This window comes from Geotrypetes seraphini, chromosome 1, assembly GCF_902459505.1.
Source record: "Geotrypetes seraphini chromosome 1, aGeoSer1.1, whole genome shotgun sequence".
NCBI classification, from domain to species: Eukaryota; Metazoa; Chordata; class Amphibia; order Gymnophiona; family Dermophiidae; genus Geotrypetes; species Geotrypetes seraphini.
The window spans coordinates 113,597,012-113,621,126 of NC_047084.1; the positions used below are offsets into that span (position 1 = coordinate 113,597,012).

At 45.3% G+C, this 24,115-nt stretch overlaps 1 protein-coding gene across 6 annotated transcripts in view; it reads right to left on the reverse strand.

Annotated features, from left to right (window-relative positions):
* UNC13B (unc-13 homolog B) overlaps window positions 1-24,115 on the reverse strand; it is an 837,582-nt gene that overhangs the window by 522,868 nt on the left and 290,599 nt on the right. For all 6 annotated transcript variants that reach the window (XM_033936000.1, XM_033936018.1, XM_033936037.1 and 3 more), the window contains one exon: window positions 4,898-5,197. In XM_033936000.1, coding sequence (XP_033791891.1) covers window positions 4,898-5,197 — 300 coding nt within the window. The remainder of the gene's footprint in view (window positions 1-4,897; window positions 5,198-24,115) is intronic.

The following is a 24,115-nucleotide window of genomic DNA, read 5'->3' on the forward strand; positions in this document are numbered from 1 at the left end:
CATGGCTCACAGGCACTGCGATATAACTCCCTCATCCATAAGAACATAAGAATAGCCGTACTGGGTCAGACCAATTGTTCATCAAGCCCAGTAGCCCATTCTCACGGTCAATCCAGGTCACTAGTACCTGGCCAAAACCCAAGGTGTAGCAATATTCCATGCTACCAATAAAGGGCAAGCGGTGGCTTCCCCCATGTCTTTCTCAATAACAGACTATGGACATTTCCTCCAGGAACTTGTCCAAACCTTTCTTAAAATCAGCTACACTATCCACTTTTTCATCCTCTGGCAATGCGTTCCAGAGTTTAACTATTCTCTGAGTGAAAAAATATTTCCTCCTATTGGTTTTAAAAGTATTTCCTTATAACTTCATCGAGTGTCTCCTAGGGCTCCTTTTACAAAGCCACATTAGTGGTTTAATGCATATAATAACAAGTGCTAAACTGCCAGCCGCACTAGACGCTAACGCCAGCATTGAGCTGGCGTTAGTTCTAGCCGCATAGCGTGGGTTTAGCGTGAACTAAAAAGCTGTGTGCGATAAAACCGCTAACGCGGCTTCGTAAAAGGAGCCCCTAGTCTTTGTAATTTTTGATAAGAGCATCGAGGGTCATTTCATAAATAATGCACAGGTTGGCAACATTGGGGAGTGGATGACGCAATTGCTGTAAACCTTGTTTCATTTTCACTTCAGTGCTTGAAGCAGCAGGACGTGTGCTTAGGAGCTCTGCATTGTACATAGTGTGGCTGTGACAAGTGTGGGAAAGGGTGGCTGCAGGTGTCTCAGGTACTGTGTCTGTTGATTTTCAGAGGTAGTACAATAAGATTGAAACTCTACGTGGCAAAAACCCGACAGAAATCCACAGTGTGTTACGTAAAGTTTGTGGTGAGTTAACAGTGGACTGTAGTACAGTTTTTCAGTGGGCAACTCATTTTCAGAGTGGTTGTGTTAGCATAGATGATGATGCAAGACCAGGAAGGTCGAAATCAACAACCGATGAATGATGTGTGAAACTCGTGGCTGATACATCATCACAGACAAAGTTCCACGTGGAAGAAGTGTCACAGCAGTATATTATCGTGATTTCTTGCAAAAAAAAATGCACAGAAAAATGCACAAAACCCAACCTCAGTTGCTCTTGGCTGGGCCACTCATTCTTCACGACCACGCTCGCCTGCACATAGGGAATTGCGTCATTGAAAAACTACGCAAATACGGCTGGTAGGTGTTACCTCATGCTCCCTACAGTCCAGACATGAGACCAGACTTCGACCTTTTTCCAAAGTTGAAACAACCTATGCGTGGACATCGTTTTGAGTCTCTGGAAGAGCTTTCTTCCACCGTTACCTGAGCCATTCAGCAACTGAACAAAAACGGTGTCTTGGATGGAATAATGAAGCTTCCCAGACGCTGGGATTCGGTCATTGCAAAGCAGGGAGACTATATTGAAGGATTGTTTAGAAATACTTGGGAAAGAAAAATAAAACATGTAAATTTTTTTTTTAAAGTATGCAGTATTTATGAAATGGCCCTTATGCTATGTAAAAGACCAGGAAAAAAAAAAAGAAATAGAACCAGAAAGACTCCTTCCAGTTTGTGGGCAGAAGGAAAAAACTGAAGGGGACAGCAGAGCCCTCTAGTGAAGGAGGAGGAATTCAAAAGATGGGAGTAGATTTCTTCTGCATAGATCGTGAGCATTGAGATATTACCCGTCCATCCAGAATGACATACCTATTTGCACTAGAATCCTCTTTGGTCCTTTGTATCAGGTCTGATAATACTTGGCATGAGTGGGCACTAAAAATGCCTGATATCAAGGCAGGCAGAGACCTCCCTGATTCCAATGTGTCTAAAGAAGTCGATGGAGTTCTCAATGCCATTGAAGTTGATGCCTCTGATGCCAATGTTGATGAACAGGACTTCAGCAGAGTAAAGTCGCTCACATAGGCATCTCTCTATTCTTCTGTGTTCTTTTCTACATTTGAAAATAGAGTTTACAGTGCAAGGGCTGATGATCAGGACCAAAGTATGGTAGGCACAATTTGTGAGAATCAGTTAGAGATAGACCTACACTTTTCTAAACCCGCTGGAAAGCTTTTTTTGTGGAAAAAGAGCCCACAACAACAACAACAACAAAACCCACCTTTTTTGTTTTGCTGCAACCAGGAGCTCAGGCCAAAGTAAGCCATGGGCCACCAAAATGAAAGGAAATTTATAAACAGCTATAAAAAAGCTAAACGGAGGGGGGAGCAAGATGGCGACTGAGCAAGACGTGCGAGTCCAGGCTCCAGCTTCGGTGGTGTAAATTTTCCTCAAAAACTTCTTTCTATCTATTGACCAGATGCCTAAAAGAAGAGGGAGATCGAGGAGTAATCTTCCACTCCTACCTGCCATATCAACACCGTGTCAAACTGATATCATCATTCACAGTACCTTCAGCGAAGTTGGGCGACTCTGCTGCTGTGCCTCAGGGAGGACACAGTTTGGAAAGCGATTTTTCACTTAGCCCATTGGGACCTGAGCCTCCCCCAGCTCCCAGAGAGACAGCTGAGGTGCACCTTCGAATGGAAGACCCGTGTAACACCGCGAGAGCGAAGGGAACGTTCTCAGCGGCAAACCCGGAAGGAGAGACCTCGATGCTCTTAAAACAGGGGTGTCCAATGTCTGTCCTCGAGGGCCGCAATCCAGTCGGGTTTTCAGGATTTCCCCAATGAATATGCATGAGATCTATGTGCATGCACTGCTTTCAATGCATATTCATTGGGGAAATCCTGAAAACCCGACTGGACTGCGGCCCTCGAGGACCGACATTGGACACCCCTGTCTTAGAAGCATCGCTGTTGAGCGGGGGAGACGTCCCGAGGAGAAGTGGTGGTGAGGACAGTAGAGATAAGAGCCTAGGAAGTTTCCTAAGGCTCCAACAAGAGCAACTCGAATGCCTGACCTCAAACCACTTTCTAAGCCCTCAGTGATAACGCTTGATTCCTTGTGGGCTGCCATTGAAAATCTCCATATGGTATGCACTAACTTCATTTCAGTAACTTTAAATATACCAACAAAAATAACACAACTTGAAATGGGAGTCCAGAAACAGAATGAAAAGATTGGAGAAGTGGAGAAAACTACTAATGACATTAAAACTGTGATTAAACAACAGACTCTGGATAAGGCTTTACTAATAAGGAAAATTGAGAACTTAGAAAATCAAAATAGGAGTCTGAATTTCAGATTTTTGAATTTTCCGTTTCCTAAATATATGTCACCGAGGGAAATTTTTAAGAATTTCCTTTTTACTATATTGAAGATTCCTGAGACTAATTTTCCTCAAATACAAAAATTATATTTTTTGAAAAGGACTCTTAAAGATAAGAATGAAGTTGGAGAAGAGCAAGATTTAACTGCTTTACTGGAATCATCAAGTATTGAGTTCACTGGTTTTGCAACACTCTTGGTTTCCTTTGTCTTTTACTAAGATAAAGAGATGATTCTTCAGCAATATTATAGTTTGAAGCAAATTTCCCATCTAGGTGAAAGAATATATATTTTTCCAGATGTTTCTAGGTGGACTCAAGCTAAGAGAAAGGAATTTCTAGTTTATCGGGATAAAATTCTCTCCTTGGGTGCTTTTTTTCAATTGAGATTTCCATGCAAATGTTTTATTTTATATCAGGAGGTTAGATATATATTTTATGATCCAGTTCAGCTTCGTTTCTTTCTAGAGGGTAAGGGGATATCATTTGCAGCCTAGGCGAAAAGTGTAAGAATCAAGTCAGTTGGCAAGCTGAAGGGATTGCTCAATTTCTATGGTTTAGTAAATTTTATTTTTCTTTTCTAATTTCCTCTCCCTGGAGGATTATTATTATTGCACCCCTCTCAGTTTGAGAACTATATTATGTAGTATATATATTTTCTTATCTATTGTGTATAGTTTTAATTCCCAATGGGGAAATTGGGTGTATTATATTCTGTATATTTCTTTCAAAGTTTATGCTTTGTATTTAATTTGAAAATTATAAATTTAAAAAAAAAAAAAAAAGCTAAACAAAAAAAAAAAGGAGCACAATGAGGAAAGGTCCTGCACTACTCACACGAAACAAAAATCAAGAGGGCAATACATAAAAACTCAAATCATGATTAAGAGAAGAGAAGGGTACACACATCCATCAGCTCCACAGAAAAGAAGGAACTGAGGGTCCTTCGCAAGTTGGGTAAGAAGGCACATATGCATGTACAGCTGGGCCTGTCAAGAGCTTCTAGAATTTGAAAGAATTCTACAGCTACATCATCCACATGTGAGAACTATAGTCCTGCTTGTCCTCAAGAGAAATAAATTTATACATGGAGGCGAATTCAGGAGCATACTTTGAATGGAATGTGGTTGGAGACAAACATGCATAGTTTGTCAGATCCACACCTATACACATACTTCATCTGAGTAAATTTACACCTGCTCACAAGCACAATTGCATTTTAGCTACAATTTTTGGCAGCTTTTGAGAGGCTATTTTATAAATATACATTGACACAATGTTGTCTTTATAGAACAGCCTCAAAATAGACATCTTTGCCTCACAAACTAGACAACCTGTTAAATTACCCTCATTAAAATTTAATTTACTATTATTTTTTATCAACATAAATGGAGAATGGAAATTGGACTTTTTTATGGTTACATATTCAAAGTGGTATACAGGTATTTATCTTATACATGGGGCAATGGAGGATTAAGTGACTTGCCCAGGGTCATAAGGAGCAGCTCTGGGATAGAACCCACAACCTCAGGGGCTGAGGCAGCAGCTCTACCACTAGGCCACGCCTCACCTCTATACCTAAATCTGAAATGTATAAATTATGTTCAACAAAGGTTTAAAAACATTGATATCACATTTATGCTCTTACCTTTCCTGTTTACTCATATTGCCATCCTTAGGATGCTCTGTTTCTGGAACTGATTTGGATGGAATATCATTTTTACTGCTTTCCTTTTTAAGACATGCCAGCACTTTCTCTGCATCGTCGTCATTGTGCAAATCTTGGCTATTCTGCTGGTAACCACTAGAGCTATGAAAGGAATAATTTGAATCCTTTTCTTGACATTCTTCGTCTGCTTCTGAACAATGGTAAGGTTCCAGCTCACTTAGTTGAGAGCTTCCCTGGCTGATGTTACTTGAAGAACCATACCTACTACTGTCAGCAGGGCTATAAGAAAGCAAAGAGAGAGAACAATAAACAAATGGACATAAAAACAAACTCCCAGTAGCAGCTTAGATGAAAAAGAAATAAAAAAAATCCTACACTATTTACTAAAAAGTTATGCAAGTTGCATCTACAAAATATTTTGTAAATTACTATTAAGGAAATGTTATGTCTTCCCTGTGAATGACTTCAAAGACTAGTCCCTCAGAGTTCAAATCCCACTGCTACTCCTCTCTGATCTTTCCCTACACTCCTCCATGGAAACACTATCAAGTAAGTCGCTCTGATCTCTATCCTTCTCCTCCACTATCAACTCTAGACTCCATTCCTTCCAACTGGCTGCGTTCATATAGATTTACTACATCAGTATGACATGTTCTGCCTCTGGCTAAAAATCCACACTTTTGAAGCCGATTTAACTTTTATCCACATATTCAGCTGTTCATTAATCTCTTATTTGTCCTATTGTCTCACATAGATTGTTAGCTCTCCCAAGCAGGGACGGTCTCTTATATGTTTGTGAACAGTGCTGAGTACATCTAGTAGCATTATAGAAATAAGTAGTAATAGTGGATTTACAGCTGAAAGTAGAACAATACATGCATGCATTATTATTTATAGACAGAACATTTATGTACCAAGCAAACAAACAACACTGGCTAGACAACTACATTAATGGAGCTAGACTGACCTACATCGCTTTTAGAAAAGTCATAAAAACTGCCTTATTCGACAGATTTATCACCTAAACATTAACTACACCAAACACTAATTTCATCTCTTTTTTTCCTAATATGCCCCCTTTGAAACTCTTAACATACTGTATTTTGTAAGTCGCTACTTTTTAATATTCTGCATACTGTAATTCCACTGACTATCTGCATATTGTAACTCGCTGATTGTCCAGCTCTCTTCAATGTAAACTGCCTAGAAGTCGCACGATTATGACGGTATAGAAGAATAAAGTTATTATTATTATCTCAAAACAGATTTGGCTTACTGATGGATGAAAAAGCATATGATGTCTATATCTGAAAGGATAAGATACTGTAAAGAGGACAATATGACATAAGACAGAGCAGTAGCCCTGAGTACAATATGTGACGGGCCAATTGCAGAATCTTGTATATGACTTCTCCTTTGATTGGAAGTTTGCATTGTTCTTTCAATAGACAGATAAAATGGTCATGCATTTCAGAAATGTTTGATTATTATAGCATTTTTTGAATTTTCTGGAGGCTCTGTATTGTACTTATACCATACATAAGGAAATTACAGTAATTGGACTAGTTCGGTACAAGTGAACCACACAACAACATTTTAGTACCATCTCAGGGAGCAAATTCTAAGTATGCTTTCTGGAAAAGTACCGTATTTTCGCGGATATAACGCGCGCGTTATACGTGATTTTACGTACCGCGCATACCCCTCGCGCGTTATATGCCTGAGCGCGGTATAGAAAAGTTTTTAAACATAGTTCCCACCCCGCCCGACGCCCGATTCACCCCCCCCAGCAGGATCGCTCGCACCCCCACCCCGAACGACCGCTCGCACGTGCTCCCACCCGCACCCGCATCCACGATCGGAGCAAGAGGGAGCCCAAGCCCTCTTGCCCGGCCGACTCCCCGACGTCCGATACATCCCCCCCCGGCAGGACCACTCGCACCCCCACCCCGAAGGACCGCCGACTTCCCGACAATATCGGGCCAGGAGGGAGCCCAAACCCTCCTGGCCACGGCGACCCCCTACCCCCACCCTGCACTACATTACGGGCAGGAGGGATCCCAGGCCCTCCTGCCCTCGACGCAAACCCCCCTCCCTCCAACGACCGCCCCCCCCCAAGAACCTCCGCCCGTCCCCCAGCCGACCCGCGACCCCCCTGGCCGACCCCCACGACACCCCCACCCGCCTTCCCCGTACCTTTGTGTAGTTGGGCCAGAAGGGAGCCCAAACCCTCCTGGCCACGGCGACCCCCTAACCCCACCCCGCACTACATTACGGGCAGGAGGGATCCCAGGCCCTCCTGCCCTCGACGCAAACCCCCCTCCCTCCAACGACCGCCCCCCCCAAGAACCTCCGACCGCCCCCCCAGCCGACCCGCGACCCCCCTGGCCGACCCCCACGACCCCCCCACCCCCCTTCCCCGTACCTTTGGAAGTTGGCCGGACAGACGGGAGCCAAACCCGCCTGTCCGGCAGGCAGCCAACGAAGAAATGAGGCCGGATTGGCCCATCCGTCCTAAAGCTCTGCCTAATGGTGGGGCCTAAGGCGCGTGGGCCAATCAGAATAGGCCCTGGAGCCTTAGGTCCCACCTGGGGGCGCGGCCTGATACACATGGTCGGGTTTGGCCCATGTGCCTCAGGCCGCGCCCCCAGGTGGGACCTAAGGCTCCAGGGCCTATTCTGATTGGCCCACGCGCCTTAGGCCCCACCAGTAGGCGGAGCTTTAGGACGGATGGGCCAATCCGGCCTCATTCCTTCGTTGGCTGCCTGCCGGACAGGCGGGTTTGGCTCCCGTCTGTCCGGCCAACTTCCAAAGGTACGGGGCAGGGGGGTGGGGGGGTCGTGGGGGTCGGCCAGGGGGGTCGCGGGTCGGCTGGGGGACGGGCGGAGGTTCTTGGGGGGGGCGGTCGTTGGGGGGAGGGGGTTTGCGTCGAGGGCAGGAGGGCCTGGGATCCCTCCTGCCCGTAATGTAGTGCGGGGTGGGGTTAGGGGGTCGCCGTGGCCAGGAGGGTTTGGGCTCCCTCCTGGCCCGATATTGTTGGGGAGTCGGCGGTCCTTCGGGGTGAGGGTGCGAGTGGTCCTGCCGGGGGGGGGGATGTATCGGACGTCGGGGGGGGGGCATCAGGCTTTCAGGATGGGGACAGACCTTCAAGGGGGGACAGGACTTCAAGGGGGGACAGTGCACGGAAAGTCAGGGGGGGTGAACGGAGAGTCGGGACAGCGCACGGAAAGTCAGGGCAGTGCACGGAAGTCAGGGGGGGTGAACGGAGAGTCGGGACAGCGCACGGAAAGTCAGGGCGGGCGAAAGGAGCGTCGGGCATCATGCGCGTTATATGCCTGAGCGCGGTATAGAAAAGTTTTGGTACATATCATCGTGATTTCTGCGCGCTATACCCCTGTGCGCGTTTTACACAGGTGCGCGTTATATCCGCGAAAATACGGTACTTATTTGGATATAACAAAAATGCCTGGTGTACTTGAAGGAGTCACAGCTTAGTATAAGAAATACTGAGCTACTGTTAACATTGAAGTATGAAATCAAGGATATTTGCCTATGCATTTTGGCCTGTATTTGTGATGTATGAAATAGTAATGCTATTATTTAGAATTATTTCGGCACACAACCACTAAATAGCCCAGCGTGCTTCCTCAAACAGGAGGAAGTCCTGTGGTGGATAGCTTACACTGTGCACACTGAACAGAATGGCCTCTCACAGGTAAGTAGCAAAATGATAAACTTGGTGATAAGAGAATTGGAACAAGAACGAGCACTATATCCGAAACATGGTTCACAGACTCTCATGGGTGGGATATAACTATACCAGGATACAACCTGCTTCGCCAAGACAGAGAGGGTAAGTTAGGAGGAGGTGTAGCACTTTACATCAAAGAGAACATCAAGACAACCAGGATCACAGATGTCAAGTACACTGGGGAGTCCATCTGGGTAAACCTGGCCAGAGGCGGAGAAAAATGCCTGCACCTTGGTGTGGTATACAGACCTCCAAGACAATCAGAGGACAAGGACGCAGAATTAATTGAAGACATTGAGAATATCACCTTAAGGGGGGATGTTGTACTGCTAGGAGACTTCAACATGCCTGATATAGACTGGAACACACTCTCAGCGACAACTTGTGGTAGCAGGAGGATATTAACGTCCATGAAAGGAGTATGACTCAAACAAATGGTACTAGAGCCCACTAGGGCCCAGGCCATCCTGGACCTGGTACTTACGAACGGGGAAAGCGTCTCGGAGGTCTCAGTGGGAGAAACGCTAGCCACCAGTGACCATAACATGGTATGGTTCAACCTTAAGCAGGGCTTCCCTAGATCACAAACAAAAACAAGGGTACTCAATTTCCGGGGCACTGACTTCACACGCATGGGAGATTTCGTCCTTCAAACGCTGCAGGTTCAAGAAGTAACTGATAATGTGGAAACTATGTGGTCAACCCTGAAATCGACCCTACATTAGGCAATTATCCGCTACATAAAATCGGTAAATAAACAACAAAGAAAAAAGAAACCCCAATGGTTCACTGATGAGGTCTCGTGCCTCGTCAAGGAAAAGAAAAGAGCATTTCTTTCATTCAAATGCACCAGGGAAAAAGAAGCTAACATTGAATACAGGATAAGGTCTGTTGCGGTCAAAACAGCAGTCAGGGAGGCCAAACTTCAAGTGGAAGAAACTCTAGCAAAGAACATTAAGAAAGGGGACAAATCCTTCTTCAGGTATATTAGTGACAGGAAAAAGAACACAAACGGGATAGTACGCCTTAGAACACCAGACGGGAATTATAATAATAATAATAATAACATTAGTTAAACAGAGATTACAAGTGGTTACATATCAAATTGATCATAGAGTTGCAAACAGCAAGGCGAGAGTAATTACAAGTGGTTGCATATCGAATTGATCATAGAGTTGCGAACAGCAAGGAGCGAAGTGGGGGGGAGAGGAGGGAGAAGGGGGAGGGGAGTAGATCAGAACGGGGGGAGGAGGAGGATAGAAAAGGGGCATTAAGGGTCTTGGTCTCGGAATAGGTGAGTTTTGAGTAATTTTCTAAAGTTGAGGTAGTTGTAGGCCTGGAGGGCCATTTGGGCTAGCCAAGGGTTTAGTTTGGCGGCTTGGAAGGCGTGGGTTTTGTCAAGGAATTTTTTTGAGTGGCATAGTTTTAGGGAGGGGAAGGCGAAGAGTTGAATTTTTCGGGAGTTCTTATAGTTGTGGTTAAGGGTGAAGTGAGGGGTGATGTAGCTTGGGGATAAACCAAATATTGTTTTGTAGCAAAAACAGGCGAATTTGAATATGATTCTGGATTCTAGTGGGAGCCAGTGGAGTTTGTGGTAGAAAGGGGTGATATGGTCCCATTTTTTCAGGTTAAATATGAGGCGGACAGCGGTGTTCTGGATCATCTTTAGTCTCCTGATTGTTTGTGGAGCTCAAGTAGATGATGTTGCAGTAGTCCAGTATGCTGAGGATGGAGGATTGTACTAAGAGGCGGAAAGAAGAGTCGAAGTATTTTTTTATGGTGCGGAGTTTCCAAAGTATCGAGATACTTTTCCTGACTGTGATATCAGTGTGTTTCTCGAGGGAGAGATGTTTGTTCAGAGTTACACCCAGTACTTTTAAGGTTTGTTTGAGGGGGAATGTGGATCCTTTTATTTGGATTGTGGTTTTCTTTGATTTTGTCTTTGGGGGTAGCTAGGAATAATTTTGTTTTGTCTGGGTTTAATTTTAGTCTGTAGGATAGCATCCAGAGTTCTATCTGACTAAGTATGCTTGTGAGGGAGTTAAGGAGTTCTTGAGTGAAATTGGTTAGAGGGATGACTATGGTAATGTCGTCTGAGTAGATAAAGAATTTTAGCTTGAGGCTTTGCAGGAGGTTTCCTAGGGAAGTGAGGTAGATATTGAACAGGGTGGGGGACAGGGGGGAGCCCTGTGGCACACCGCAGGAGTTTTCCCAGGAGTAGGAGAGGGAATCGTTTTTAAATACCCTGTAAGATCTGTTCCGTAGGAACCCGTTGAACCAGTTAAGGGCCTGGCCGGAAATGCCAATGTAGGCAAGGCAGTCTAGGAGAATGTCGTGGTCGACTAGATCGAAAGCACTGCTCAGGTCCGGTTGTAAAATCAGGGCACTGGATCCCAGACTGAAGAGTGTGTGTATGTGGTCTAGGAGGGAGGCTATGATGGTTTCGGTGCTGTGATTGGAGCGAAAGCCTGATTGGTTGTCATTAAGGATATCAAATTTTTCTAGGTATGTGGTAAGTTGGGCGTTTACCACCCCTTCTGCTATTTTGGTGAATAGCGGGATACTTGTGATAGGTCTGTAGTTGGATGGGGTGCTTGATGGTTCTTTCTTGTTTTTTATGATAGGAGTTATTGAAATGTGGCCTTGTTCTGCTGGGAAACTGCCAGTGGTTAGTAGTAGGTTTACCCATGCTAACATATTGGCTTTAAAATGTATTGGCGCAGTTTTCATAATATTGGGGGGGCAGGTATCCAGTCTGCAGAAAGAATTTGAATATTTGTTAAAATATGTGTTGAAGGTTGGCCAGTCGATATTTGTGAATTGATTCCAGCTTAGGTCTGATCTGGATCCTGGGTCTAGTTTGGGCCTGTCTGAGTTTAGAAGGATTGGGAAGTCCCAGTGGGGGCTGGCTGGGGCAGATATCGATGATCTTAATTTTTGTATCTTTGTGTTAAAGAAGTCTGCAAGGGTGTTAGCGGTTAGAGTGGATTTGTTAACGCAGGTGTCGGTGAGAGTTTCAAGGTTGTAGAGGTCGTTGATCAGTTTGAAAAGGTTGCTGCTGTTGTTTGTAACATTTCCAATTTTGTGGACATAGAAATTTTTTCGTTTGTCCTTGGTGAGGTTTTTGAAGTTTTTTAGTTTAAGTCTCCATGTAGCCCTGTGTTCTTGGGCACAAGATTTAATCCATTGTCTTTCTGATCTTCTTAGGTCTCTTTTTGCCTGTAGTAGCTCCGAATCAAACCATCCGTCCTGGATTGGAGATCTAATTCTGCGTGTTTTTAAGGGGGCAATTTCGTCTAAGATATTTGTGCTGTCTTTGATCCAGGAGGTCATGATTTGGTCCGTTTCTTCGTTTTGTTTAGAGAGAGATTCGTAGAGGGGCCAGAATTCAGCCGGGTCGATTTTACCTCTAGTGGTATGTGTTTTGGTGTTTTTTGATATTCTGTTTTTAGTGGCTTTTTGTTGGCATTGGATGGAGAAGTGGCATAGTTTGTGGTCGGACCATAGGGAGTCTGTCAAGATGTCATGTTTCCAGTAAAATTTAGGGGTGGATGGGTTTTTGGCGGAGAATGTCACTAGGTCTAGTTGATGGCCTCTTTGGTGGGTTGTGATGGGCGGGGGCTTGAAGTAGCCTAGTTGAGAGATTAGTAACCAAAAGTCGGATATGTCTGGAAGGTCTGTTTGCTCTAGGTGAATGTTGATGTCTCCACATAGAAGGTTGTATGGGCTTGCTAAAGAGTTGGAAAGTAGAAATTTGGCGAAGTCTTCCTTGACTAGGGTCCATTTTTTTGGAGGGATGCAACACAGCGTGATTGTTAGGGAGGAGGCTAAGGATTTTGAGGTTAGGGAGGCAGCTAGCATTTCTAGATTGGGGGAGGATTTGGTGTTGAGTGTGGTGCAATTTAGGTGGTCTTTGAAGATTATTGCTAGTCCGCCTCCTCTTCCCCAGGTTCTGGCTAGGGACAAAATCTTGAAGCCTGGGGGGAGACAGTCTTTGATAATGATATCTGTGTCTGATAGCAGCCAGGTTTCGGTGAGTAGAATGAAGTCGGGATTGGTTTCAGTGAGCCAGCCTTTAATAAGGATGGATTTATTTCTCATCAATCTTATGTTTAGGTAGAAACCTTGAAGGTTCTGGAAGTTGGTGGGGTCGATTGGAGAGTAGTGGGAGTAAGCTAGTTTTTTCAGCGATCTTTGTTTTTTTAAGCGAGGTTTGGTTGGTCTGTGGGGTGGTGGGGGATTGGGGGGTGGGCTTGTATTTGGGAAGTCATGTGGAGAGTGGAGTGTGGGTGTATGAAATTTGGATTTTACCGTGCGGTATGAGGAGTGGAGGACAGGAATGTGAGTGGAGCATATTGGGTCGGCTGTGCAGATCCTGATGGTGATGAGATAAAGTATGAGCAGTGTAGCACATTGGTGAGAGTTTGGCCAGGCCATATTGGCGCTGTAGAGGGTTTTTTTTTTTTTTTTTTAATTTATACGGGCTTATTGGGTTGAAAGGAATTGCAGGGCAGAAGAAGGCAGAAGGAGCAGCAGGGTTGTTACAAGCTGGAAAAGCTGTTACGTGCTATTATATAATTGCTGAGGATTGGTACAAATGCTTAAGAATGCTATAGGGATATAACAAACAGTTACATGCTGTTACATGATGAAGGCTGCAAGAATAAAGATGTTACATGCTGTTTCATGCTGGAAACAGATTCCGATAAAGCCAAACTACTGAATGATTACTTCTGCTCAGTCTTTACCTGCGAGGCACCAGGGCACGGGCCACAGCTGGAAGCAAAGCCAAGCAAGGAAGACCCATTTCAGAATTTTGAGTTCACACCAGCGGATGTTTACAGCGAACTGTCAAGACTCAAGGTGAGCAAAGCCATGGGACCGGACAAATTGCACCCAAGAGTGCTCAGAGAGCTGTGCGATGTCCTGGCAGAACCGATAGCCATGCTCTTCAATCTCTCCCTAAGTACGGGGAGAGTCCCCCTGGACTGGAAAACAGCTAATGTCGTTCCTCTGCACAAAAAGGGTTGCAGAGCAGAGGCTGCGAATTACAGACCAGTGAGTCTCACATCGATAGTGTGTAAACTCATGGAAACACTACTTAAAGGTAAATTAGACACAATCTTGGATGAGGGGAATCTAAGGGATCCCAGTCAACATGGATTCACTAAGGGTAGGTCATGCCAATCCAACCTTATCAGCTTCTTTGATTGGGTAACAGGAAAGCTAGACTCGGGAGAGTCTCTGGACATAGTGTACTTGGATTTCAGTAAGGCTTTTGACAGCGTCCCACACCGTAGACTATTAAGCAAGATGAAATCGATGGGGTTAGGTGAGACACTAACTGCATGGGTCAATGATTGGCTGAGTGGAAGACTTCAGAGGGTGGTGGTCAACGGCACCCTCTCTGAGACATCAGAGGTGACTAGCGGAGTGCCACAGGGCTCATTCCTGGGCCCGTCCCTTTTTAACATATTCATAAAGGACTTGACCTGAGGACTTCAGGGTAAAGTAATACTATTCGCAGATGACGCCAAACTATGTAATATAGTGAGTAAAAGCAATCTGCAGGATAGTATGACGCAGGATCTGCTTACGTTGGAAAACTGGTCCTCGACATGGCAGCTGGGCTTCAACGTTAAGAAATGTAAGGTCATGCATCTCGGCAGCGGTAATCCATGCAGAACTTACACCTTAAATGGAGAAACACTAGCTACGACTTCAGAAGAACGAGACTTGGGAGTAATCATCAGTGCAGACATGAAGGCTGCCAAACAAGTAGAGAAGGCCTCATCCAAGGCAAGGCAAATGATGAGATGTATCAATAGAAGCTTCGTCAGTCGCAAACCTGAAGTCATAATGCCACTGTACAGAACCATGGTGAGACCTCATCTAGAATACTGTGTGCAATTCTGGAGGCCACATTACCGTAAAGACGTGCTTAGAGTTGAGTCGGTTCAGCGGATGGCCACTAGGATGATCGCGGGGCTCAAAGGTCTCTCGTATGAAGAAAGACTAAACAAATTGCAGCTCTACACTCTAGAGGAACGCAGGGAAAGGGGGGACATGATTGAGACATTTAAATACATCACAGGACGTGTCGAAGGGGAAGACGACATCTTCTTTCCCAGAGGACCCTCGGTCACAAGGGGACACCCACTCAAACTCAGAAGAGGGAAATTTAATGGTGACACCAGGAAGTATTTCTTCACAGAAAGAGTAGTAGATCACTGGAACAAGCTTCCAGTACAGGTGATCAAGGCCACCAGCGTGCTTGACTTTAAGAATAAATGGGACATCCAGTGGGATCCTTACGAGGGTCGAGATAAGGAACTAGGACATTAGCACCCAGACCTAATGAGGGGGGTCAGTAGAGTGGGCAGACTTGATGGGCTATAGCCCTTTTCTGCCATCATCTTTCTATGTTTCTATGTAATTTACTGCATGGGTCAATGATTGGCTGAGTGGCAGACTTCAGAGGGTGGTGGTTAATGGTACCCTCTCTAAAACATTGGAGGTGACCAGTGGAGTGCCGCAGGGCTCGGTCCTGGGTCCACTCCTTTTCAACATATTCATAGGGGATCTGACTCAAGGGCTTCAAGGTAAAATAACACTATTCGCCGATGACGCCAAACTATGTAATATACTAAGTGAATGCAGTTTACAGAATTATATGGCGCAGGACCTGCTTACATTGGAAAGTTGGTCCTCAACCTGGCAGCTAGGCTTCAATGCTAAGAAATGTAAGGTCATGCACCTCGGAAGCGGAAATCCATGCAAGACGTACTTCTTGAACGGAGAAACTTTAACTAGGACTTCAGCAGAACGAGATTTAGGAGTAATCATTAGTGCAGACATGAAAACTGCCAATCAAGTGGAGAAGGCTTCATCTAAGGCAAGGCAGATATTGGGTTGTATCAATAGAAGTTTCGTCAGCCGAAAGCCTGAAGTCATAATGCCGTTGTACAGGGCCATGGTGAGACCTCATCTGGAGTACTGTGTGCAATTCTGGAGGCCACATTACAGTAAAGATGTGCGCAGAATTGAATCGGTTCAGCGGACGGCCACCAGGATGATCTCGGGGCTCAAGGGTCTCTCGTACGAAGAGAGACTGAACAAATTGCAGCTCTACACTCTCGAGGAACGTAGGGAGAGGGGAGACATGATCGAAACATTTAAGTACCTCACGGGACGTGTCGAAGTGGAAGATGATATTTTCTTTCTCAAGGGACCCTCGGCCACAAGAGGGCACCCGCTCAAACTCAGGGGCGGAAAATTTCATGGCAACACCAGAAAGTATTTCTTCACAGAGTGGTTGATCATTGGAACAAGCTTCCAGTGCAGGTGATCGAGGCAGACAGCGTGCCAGATTTTAAGAATAAATGGGATACCCATGTGGGATCCCTACGAGGGTCAAGATAAGGAAATTGGATCATTAGGGCATAGACAGGGGATGGGTAAGCAGAGTGGGCAGACTTGATGGGGCTGTAGCCCTTTTCTGCCGTCATCTTCTATGTTTCTATGTGTCTACTTAGATTTCAGCAAAGCCTTTCACATGGTTCCTCATAGGAGGCTCTTAAACTCCATGGGTTGAAGTTAGGGCCCAAAATGGTGAACTGGATTAGAAACTGGTTGACGGACAGACGCTAGAGGGTAATGGTAAATGGAATTCACTCAGAGAGTCAGGCGACTAGTGGAGTGCCTCAAGGATCGGTGCTAGGACCAATTCTATTCAATATGTTTGTGAGCAACACAAGAGTTAGAAGGTAAGGTTAGCCTTTTTACGGATCATACCAAGATTTGTAACAAGAGTGGGCACCCCAGAGGGAGTGGAAAACATGAAAAAGGATCTGCAAAAGTTAGAAGAATGGTATAGCGTCTGGCAACTAAAATTCAATGAAAAGTAGTGCAGAGTGATGCATTTGGGGGAAGAAACCCAAGGGAACATATGTGCTGGGAGGTGAGGCTGATAAGCACAGATGGAGAGAGGGACTTTGGGGTGATTGTGTCAGGATTTATAGGCATCTAAACAGTGTGATTAGGTGGTGGCTGTAGCTAGAAGGTTGCCTGGCTGCATAGAAAGAGGAGTAACCAGCAAAAGAAGGGAGGTTTTGATGCCCCCGTATAGGTCATTTGTGAGGCTACACTTGGAGTATTGTATTCAGTTGAGCTCAATAAACTATATTTGACAATAAATGATCTGGAAATTGGGACGACGAGTGAGGTGATTAAATTTGCAGATGACACTAAACTGTCCCAAAGTTGTTAAAACGCATGCGGATTGTGAAAAATTTCAGGCACACCTTAGAAAATTGGAAGACTGGGCATCCAAGTGACAGATAAAATTTAATCTGGACAAATCACAGTTACTGGATGCTAGAGTCGACAGGATGCTAGGAATTATTAAAAAAGGGATGGTTAACAAGACTAAGAATGTTATAATGCCCCTGAATCGTTCCATGGTGCGACCTCATCTGGAGTATTGCATTCAATCCTGATCTCCTTATCTCAAGATATAGCGGCACTAGAAAAGGTAAAAAAATTAAAAAAAAAAAGAACGACCAAGATGATAAAGGGGCTGAACGCCTCTCGTATGAGGAAAGACTCTAAAGGTTAGGGCTCTTCAGCTTGGAAAATAGATGGCTGAGGGGAGATATGACTGAAGTCTTCAAAATCCTGACTGGAGTAGAACGGTACAAGTGGATCGATTTTTCACTCCGTCAAAAATTACAAAGACTAGGGAACACTCAAAGTTACAGGAAAATACTTTTAAAACTAATAAGAGGAAATTTTTTTTTTACTCAGAAAATAATTAAGCTCTGGAACGCATTGTCAGAGGTTGTGGTAAGAGCGGATAGCATAGCTGGTTTTAAGAAATGTTTGGAAAATTTCCTGAAGGAAAAGTCCATAGTCTTGTTATTGAGAAAGACATAGGGGAAAACATAGTAACATAGTAGATGATGGCAGATAAAGCACAGTTACTTACCGTAACAGTTGTTATCCAGTAACAGCAGGCAGCTATTCTCACATATGGGTGACATCATCCACGGATCCCGGATGCGAACAGCCTCGCAAGAAGACTTGCTTGTTGAAACGTAGAAGTTTCGAGTCAGCCACACCACGCATGCGCGAGTGCCTCCCTGCTCATCGCAGGGCAAGTCTCCTCAGTTCAGATAGTTAGAAGAGAAGCCAACATGGGGAGGTGGGTGAGTTGTGAGAATAGCTGCCTGCTGTCCCTGGATAACAACTATTACGGTAAGTAATTGTGCTTCATCCAAGGACAAGCAGGCAGCGTATTCTCACATATGGGTGACCTACAAGCTAACCAGAGTGGGATGGTGGGAGTGTTAGCAACTTAGGAGAATAAATTTTGTAATACTCTCTGGCCAAAATGGCCATCCCGTCTGGAGAAATCATCCAGACAATAGTGAGAGGTGAAAGAATGAACCGAGGACCAGGTGGCAGCTTTGCAAATTTCCTCAATAGGTGTGGATCTGAGAAAAACCACTGAAGCTGCTATTGCATTCACTTTGTGGGCTGTGACTCGACTCTGTAGTTGTAATCCAGCCTGGGCATAGCAGAAAGAGATACAAGCAGCCATACGGTTGGAGATGGTACGCTTAGAGATTGGATGTCCCAACTTGTTTGGATCGAAGGAGACAAAAAGTTGAGGAGCAGTTCTGTGTGGTTTGGTGCGTTCCAAGTAGGAGGCCAAAGCAAGTTTACAGTCCAGAGTATGAAGAACTGATTCTCCAGGATCAGAATGAGGCCTTGGAAAAAAACACTGGAAGTACAATAGATTGAGATGAAATTCTGAAACCACTTTAGGTAAGAATTTAGGCTGAGTACGGAGGACTACCTTATCAAGATGAAAAACTGTGAAAGGTAGATCAGCAACTAATGCTTCCAGCTCACTGACTCTTCGAGCAGATGTGAGGGCAATAAGAAACACCACTTTCCAAGTGAGATACTTCAGATAAGCCGTAAACATTGGTTCAAATGGAGGCTTCATCAATTGAGCAAGAACAACAATGAGATCCCAAACCACTGGAGGCAGTTTGAGAGGAGGTTTGACATTCAAAAGTTCTTTCATCAATCTGGAAACCACCGGATGAGCAGAGGGGTTTCCCTTTAATAGGCTGATGGTAAGCAGCAATTGCACTGAGATGGACTCAGATCGATGTAGACTTGAGGCCAGGGGTGGATAAGTGCAAAAGATAATCTAGAACAGAAGATAAGGAGGAATCTTGAGGCTCCTTATCATGAGATATGCACCACATAGAAAATCTAGTCAATTTTTGGTGGGAGCATTGTCTAGTGGAAGGTTTCCTAGAAGCCTCTAAAATGTCTCTTACAGGTTGCGAAAACTGAAGAGGAGTTATGTTGAAAGGTACCAAGCTGTCAGGTGTAGAGACTGCAGGTTGGGATGAAGTAGAGATCCTTGACTCTGTGTAAGCAGAGATGGAAAAACTGGTAGAAGGTAGGGCTCCCTGCTGCTGAGTTGAAGTAGAAGGGAGTACCAAGGTTGTCTCAGCCATCGAGGAGCTATCAAAATCATGGTGGCATGATCATTCTTCAACTTGACAAGAGTCTTGAGAATGAGAGGGAATGCATATAGAAAAAGATTTGTCCATTCCAGTAGGAAAGCATCTACCTCGAGGCGATGAGGAGAATATATCCTGGAGCAGTACTGGGGCAGTTTGTGGTTGTTGGGAACTGCAAAGAGATCTATCTGAGGTGTTCCCCACTGCAAAAAAATGTGATGAAGAGGCAAAGAATGAGTGTCCATTCGTTAAGTTGCAGAAGAAGACTCAAGTTGTCCGCCAAGCAATTTTTTGCCCCTTGGATGTAGACAGCTTTGAGGAAGGTGCTGTGGAGTATTGCCCAGTCCCAAACCTTCAGAGCTTCTTGACAAAGGGAGGGAGATCCCGTCCCCCCCTGTTTGACATAGTACATGGAAACTTGGGTGTCTGTCCGAATGAGGACTACCTGGTTGTGAAGATGTTGAAATCTTTGAGATCATTGAAATCGCTCTGAGTTCCAACAGATTGATGTGACACTGACGATCCGTACTGTTCCAGTGGCCTTGAGTATGGAGACCATCGAGATGAGCCCCCCCCCCCCAAGCGTAGGTTGAGGAATTTTGTGAGGTAAGTTGGGGGAGGGTACCTACTCATGTACTGGTGCGGAAAGGAACTATCCTGATGGGATGAGTCGACACTCTGCTTCCAAGGTAAGGGCACACATAGCAAACAGTTCTCTAGGAGCCACACAGACTCAGGTGGAAAACGCCTTACAGCGACCTAGCAAACACAATGTGTGGAGGGCCATGTATATTAATGCTCACAGTTTAGGCAATAAAATTCTAGAGCTGGAAAATGAAATAAGGGATGCCAACCTAGACTTGGTGACAATAACCGAAACATGGTTTACGGACTCACATGGGTGAGATATGACTATACCGGGGTACAATCTACTTCGTCGTGACAGAGAGGGCAGGTTAGGTGGTGGGGTAGCACTATACATTAAAGAAGACATCAAAACTACCAGGATCACAGATGTCAAATACACTGGGGAGTCCCTCTGGGTTAACCTGGCAAGAGGTGGCAATAAATGCCTGTATCTTGGTGTGGTATACAGACCCCCAAGACAAATGGAAGACATGGACACGGAATTAATTGAGGACATAGAGAATATCACTCTACGGGGCGACACTGTACTGCTTGGGGACTTCAACATGCCCGATGCAGACTGGAACACATTTTCAGCAACCACCAGTAGCAGCAAGAGGCTCTTGGCCTCCATAAATGGTGCACAACTAAAACAGATGGTAACGGAGCCCACTAGGGCCCAGGCGATCCTTGACCTGATACTCACCAACGGGGAAAGCATCTCAGAGGTCTTGGTAGGAGATACGCTAGCCTCCAGCGACCATAACATGGTATGGTTCAACCTTAGGAAAGGATTCCCTAAATCAATCACAAAAACAAAGGTACTTAACTTCCGGGGCACCGACTTCACACGCATGGGAGATTTCGTCCATCAGACGCTGCAGGACCAAGCAGAGACCGGTAATGTGGAAGCTATGTGGTCGTACCTGAAATCATCCATACACGAAGCTACTAATCGCTACATAAAATCGGTAGACAAACGGCAAAGAAACAATAAACCCCAATGGTTCACTGAGGAGATCCCGCACCTCATTAAGGAGAAGAAAACAGCATTTCTTTCCTACAAACGTACGCAGAGAAGGGAAACTAAAGTAGAATATAAGACCAGGTCCGCAGCGGTCAAAACAGCAGTTAGAGAGGCCAAACTTCGAGTGGAAGAAACTTTGGCAAAAAACATTAAAAAAGGGGACAAATCTTTCTTCAGGTATATTAGTGATAGGAAAAGGAACACAGACGGCATAGTACGCCTTAGAAGATCGGACGGAAACCACGCGGTGGCGGATTCTGAAAAAGCCGAAATACTAAATGAATATTTCTGCTCAGTCTTCACCTGTGAGGCACCGGGACACGGACCACAGTTGAAGGCAAAACAAATTGCGGAAGACCAGTTTCAGAATTTTGAGTTCACACCTGAAGACGTCTACAGCGAGCTGACAAGGCTCAAGGAGAACAAGGCCATGGGACAGGACAATTTACACCCAAGAGTGCATAGAGAATTGAGAGATGTTCTGGCGGAACCGTTGGCCGTGCTCTTCAATCTCTCACTAAGCACGGGGAAAGTTCCGTTGGACTGGAAAACAGCCAACGTCATTCCTCTGCATAAAAAGGGTTGCAAAGCTGAGGCTGCGAACTATAGACCGGTGAGTCTCACTTCAATAGCGTGAAAACTCATGGAAACACTAATTAAGCATAAATTAGATACGGTCTTGAATGAGGGGAATCTCCGGGACCCCAGTCAACATGGATTCACCAAGGGTAGGTCCTGCCAGTCCAATCTTATCAGCTTCTTTGACTGGGTAACAAGAAGGCTGGACTCAGGAGAGTCCTTAGACGTCGTATACCTTGACTTCAGCAAGGCTTTTGACAGCGTCCCACACCACAGACTGCTGAACAAGATGGAATCGATGAGGTTAGGAGTAACACTAACTGCATGGGTTAAAGATTGGCTAAGTGGCAGACTTCAGAGGGTGATGGTTAACGGTACCCTCTCCAAAACGTCGGAAGTGACCAGCGGAGTCCTGGGTCCACTCCTCTTCAACATATTCATTAGGATTTGACTCAAGAGCTTCAAGGTAAGGTAACCTTATTCGCTGATGATGCCAAACTATGCAATATCATAAACGGCTACAATCTGCAGAATACTATGGAACAGGAACTCCGTACTTTAGAAAGTTGGTCCTCTGTCTGGCAGCTGGGCTTCAACGCCAAGAAATGTAAGGTCATGCATCTCGGAAATGGAAATCCCTGCAGAACTTACACCTTGAATGGAGAAACTTTGACCAAGACTACAGCAGAACGAGACTTGGGAGTGATCATCAGTGCAGACATGAAGACTGCTACTCAAGTGGAGAAGGCTTCATCTAAGGCACGGCAGATGATGGGTTGTATCAAGAGAAGTTTCGTCAACAGGAAGCCTGAGGTCATGATGCCATTATACAGAGCCATGGTGAGACCTCATCTAGAATACTGTGTGCAATTTTGGAGGCCACATTACTGTAAAGATGTGCTCAGAATTGAGTCGGTTCAGCGGATGGCCACCAGGATGGTCTCGGGGCTAAAGGGTCTCTCGTAAGAAGAGAGACTGAACAAATTGCAGCTCTATACTCTCGAGGAGCATAGGGAGAGGGGAGACATGATTGAGACATTTAAGTACATCACGGGACAGGTCGAGGTGGAAGATGATATCTTTCTTCTCAAAGGATCCTCGAACACAAGAGGACATCCGCTCAAACTCAGGGGAGGGAAGTTTCGTGGAGACGTCAGGAAGTACTTCTTCACGGAACGAGTGATAGAGCATTGGAACAAGCTTCCAGTACAGGTGATCGAGGCCCGCAGTATCCCAGATTTCAAGAATAAATGGGATACCTATGTGGGATCACTGTGGGAGTCATACCAATGAATAGGGTCACTAGGATATAGACTTAATAGAGCAGGTCAGTAGAGTTAAGGGGGCCAGTAGACATAAAAGGGGGTCAATGGTATGGGCAGACTTGATGGGCTGTAGCCCTTATCTGCCGTCATCTTTCTATGTTTCTATCTTTTGATGAGAGGGCGTTTGAAACAGCAAGCCTCTGGAGAGATTGGAAGAGAGCATCCACCAGCGGAGAGACTGTCTCAACAAAGGAGTGACTATAATGTGTCGAGAGAGTGGGTCGCAAGCCTGCGTCTACTGAGATGCCAGGGTCCACTGAGGAATTCTGAGGTGAAGTCTGGCAAAAGGAGTCACGTGTACTGTGGAGGCCATGTGACCTGGTAGTACCATCATGTGTCTCGCTGAGATTGAAGAGCGGGAAGACACTGCATGACAGAGTTGAAGGAGAGCTTCCAGACGTTGTTGCGGAAGGAATGCTCAGAGTTGGAAAGTGTCCAGAACAGCTCCGATGAACTATAGAAAGTTGGGATTTGGAAAAGTTGATTTCGAAACCCAAACTTTGTAGTAACCACATAGTCCGTTGGGTCACTACAATAACCCCCTGAGATGTGGAATCCTTGATGAGTCAGTCATCTAGGTAGGGAAACACCTGAAGACCATGGTTCCGTAGAGCTGTTGCTACCACCACTATGCACTTGGTGAACACTCTGGGAGATGAAGCCAGGCCAAAGGGTAGGCCAGATGAATGGGAATATGAGTAAAAGCCTCCTTGAGATTCAGAGAGCATAACCAGTCATTCTGATCTAGAAGGGGGGTAAAGGGACACCAGGGACAACATGCAAAATTTTTCTTTGACTATAAACTTGTTGAGAGCCCTGAGATCCAGAATGAGTCGCAGATCGTCCGTCTTCTTCGAAACTAGGAAGTAACGGGAGTAAAAACCCCTGTTCTGCTATTCCAAAGGAACTGGTTTGATGGCACGGAGACGAAGCAGAGCTTGAGCTTCCTGAAGAAGGGCGGTCTGGGAATGTCCTGGAAGGATACTCTCTTGGAGGAAGCTCTGGTGAAACTTGAGTGAAACGAAGAGAGTATCCTTCCCTGATTATTGACAGCATCCAGAGGTCGGATGTAATTATCTCCCATCGGTGATAAAAATAATGGAGATGGCCTCCTATGTGGGGAAGAGAGGACAGAGACAGAACGAAGGAGGTTATGCTCTGTTTTAAACAGTCAAAAAAGCTGTGCAGCCTTAGGTGCAGTAGAAGGCTGAGGTTTCTGTTGCTGCTGTTTCTTGGGAGGCGGTCGATTGTAAGGAGTCGCCCTCGAAGTATAACGCCTCTGGAAAATTGGGGGAGGGCATGAAGGCTTCACATGAGCTGGCTTAGGCTTTGGTCTGACAATGG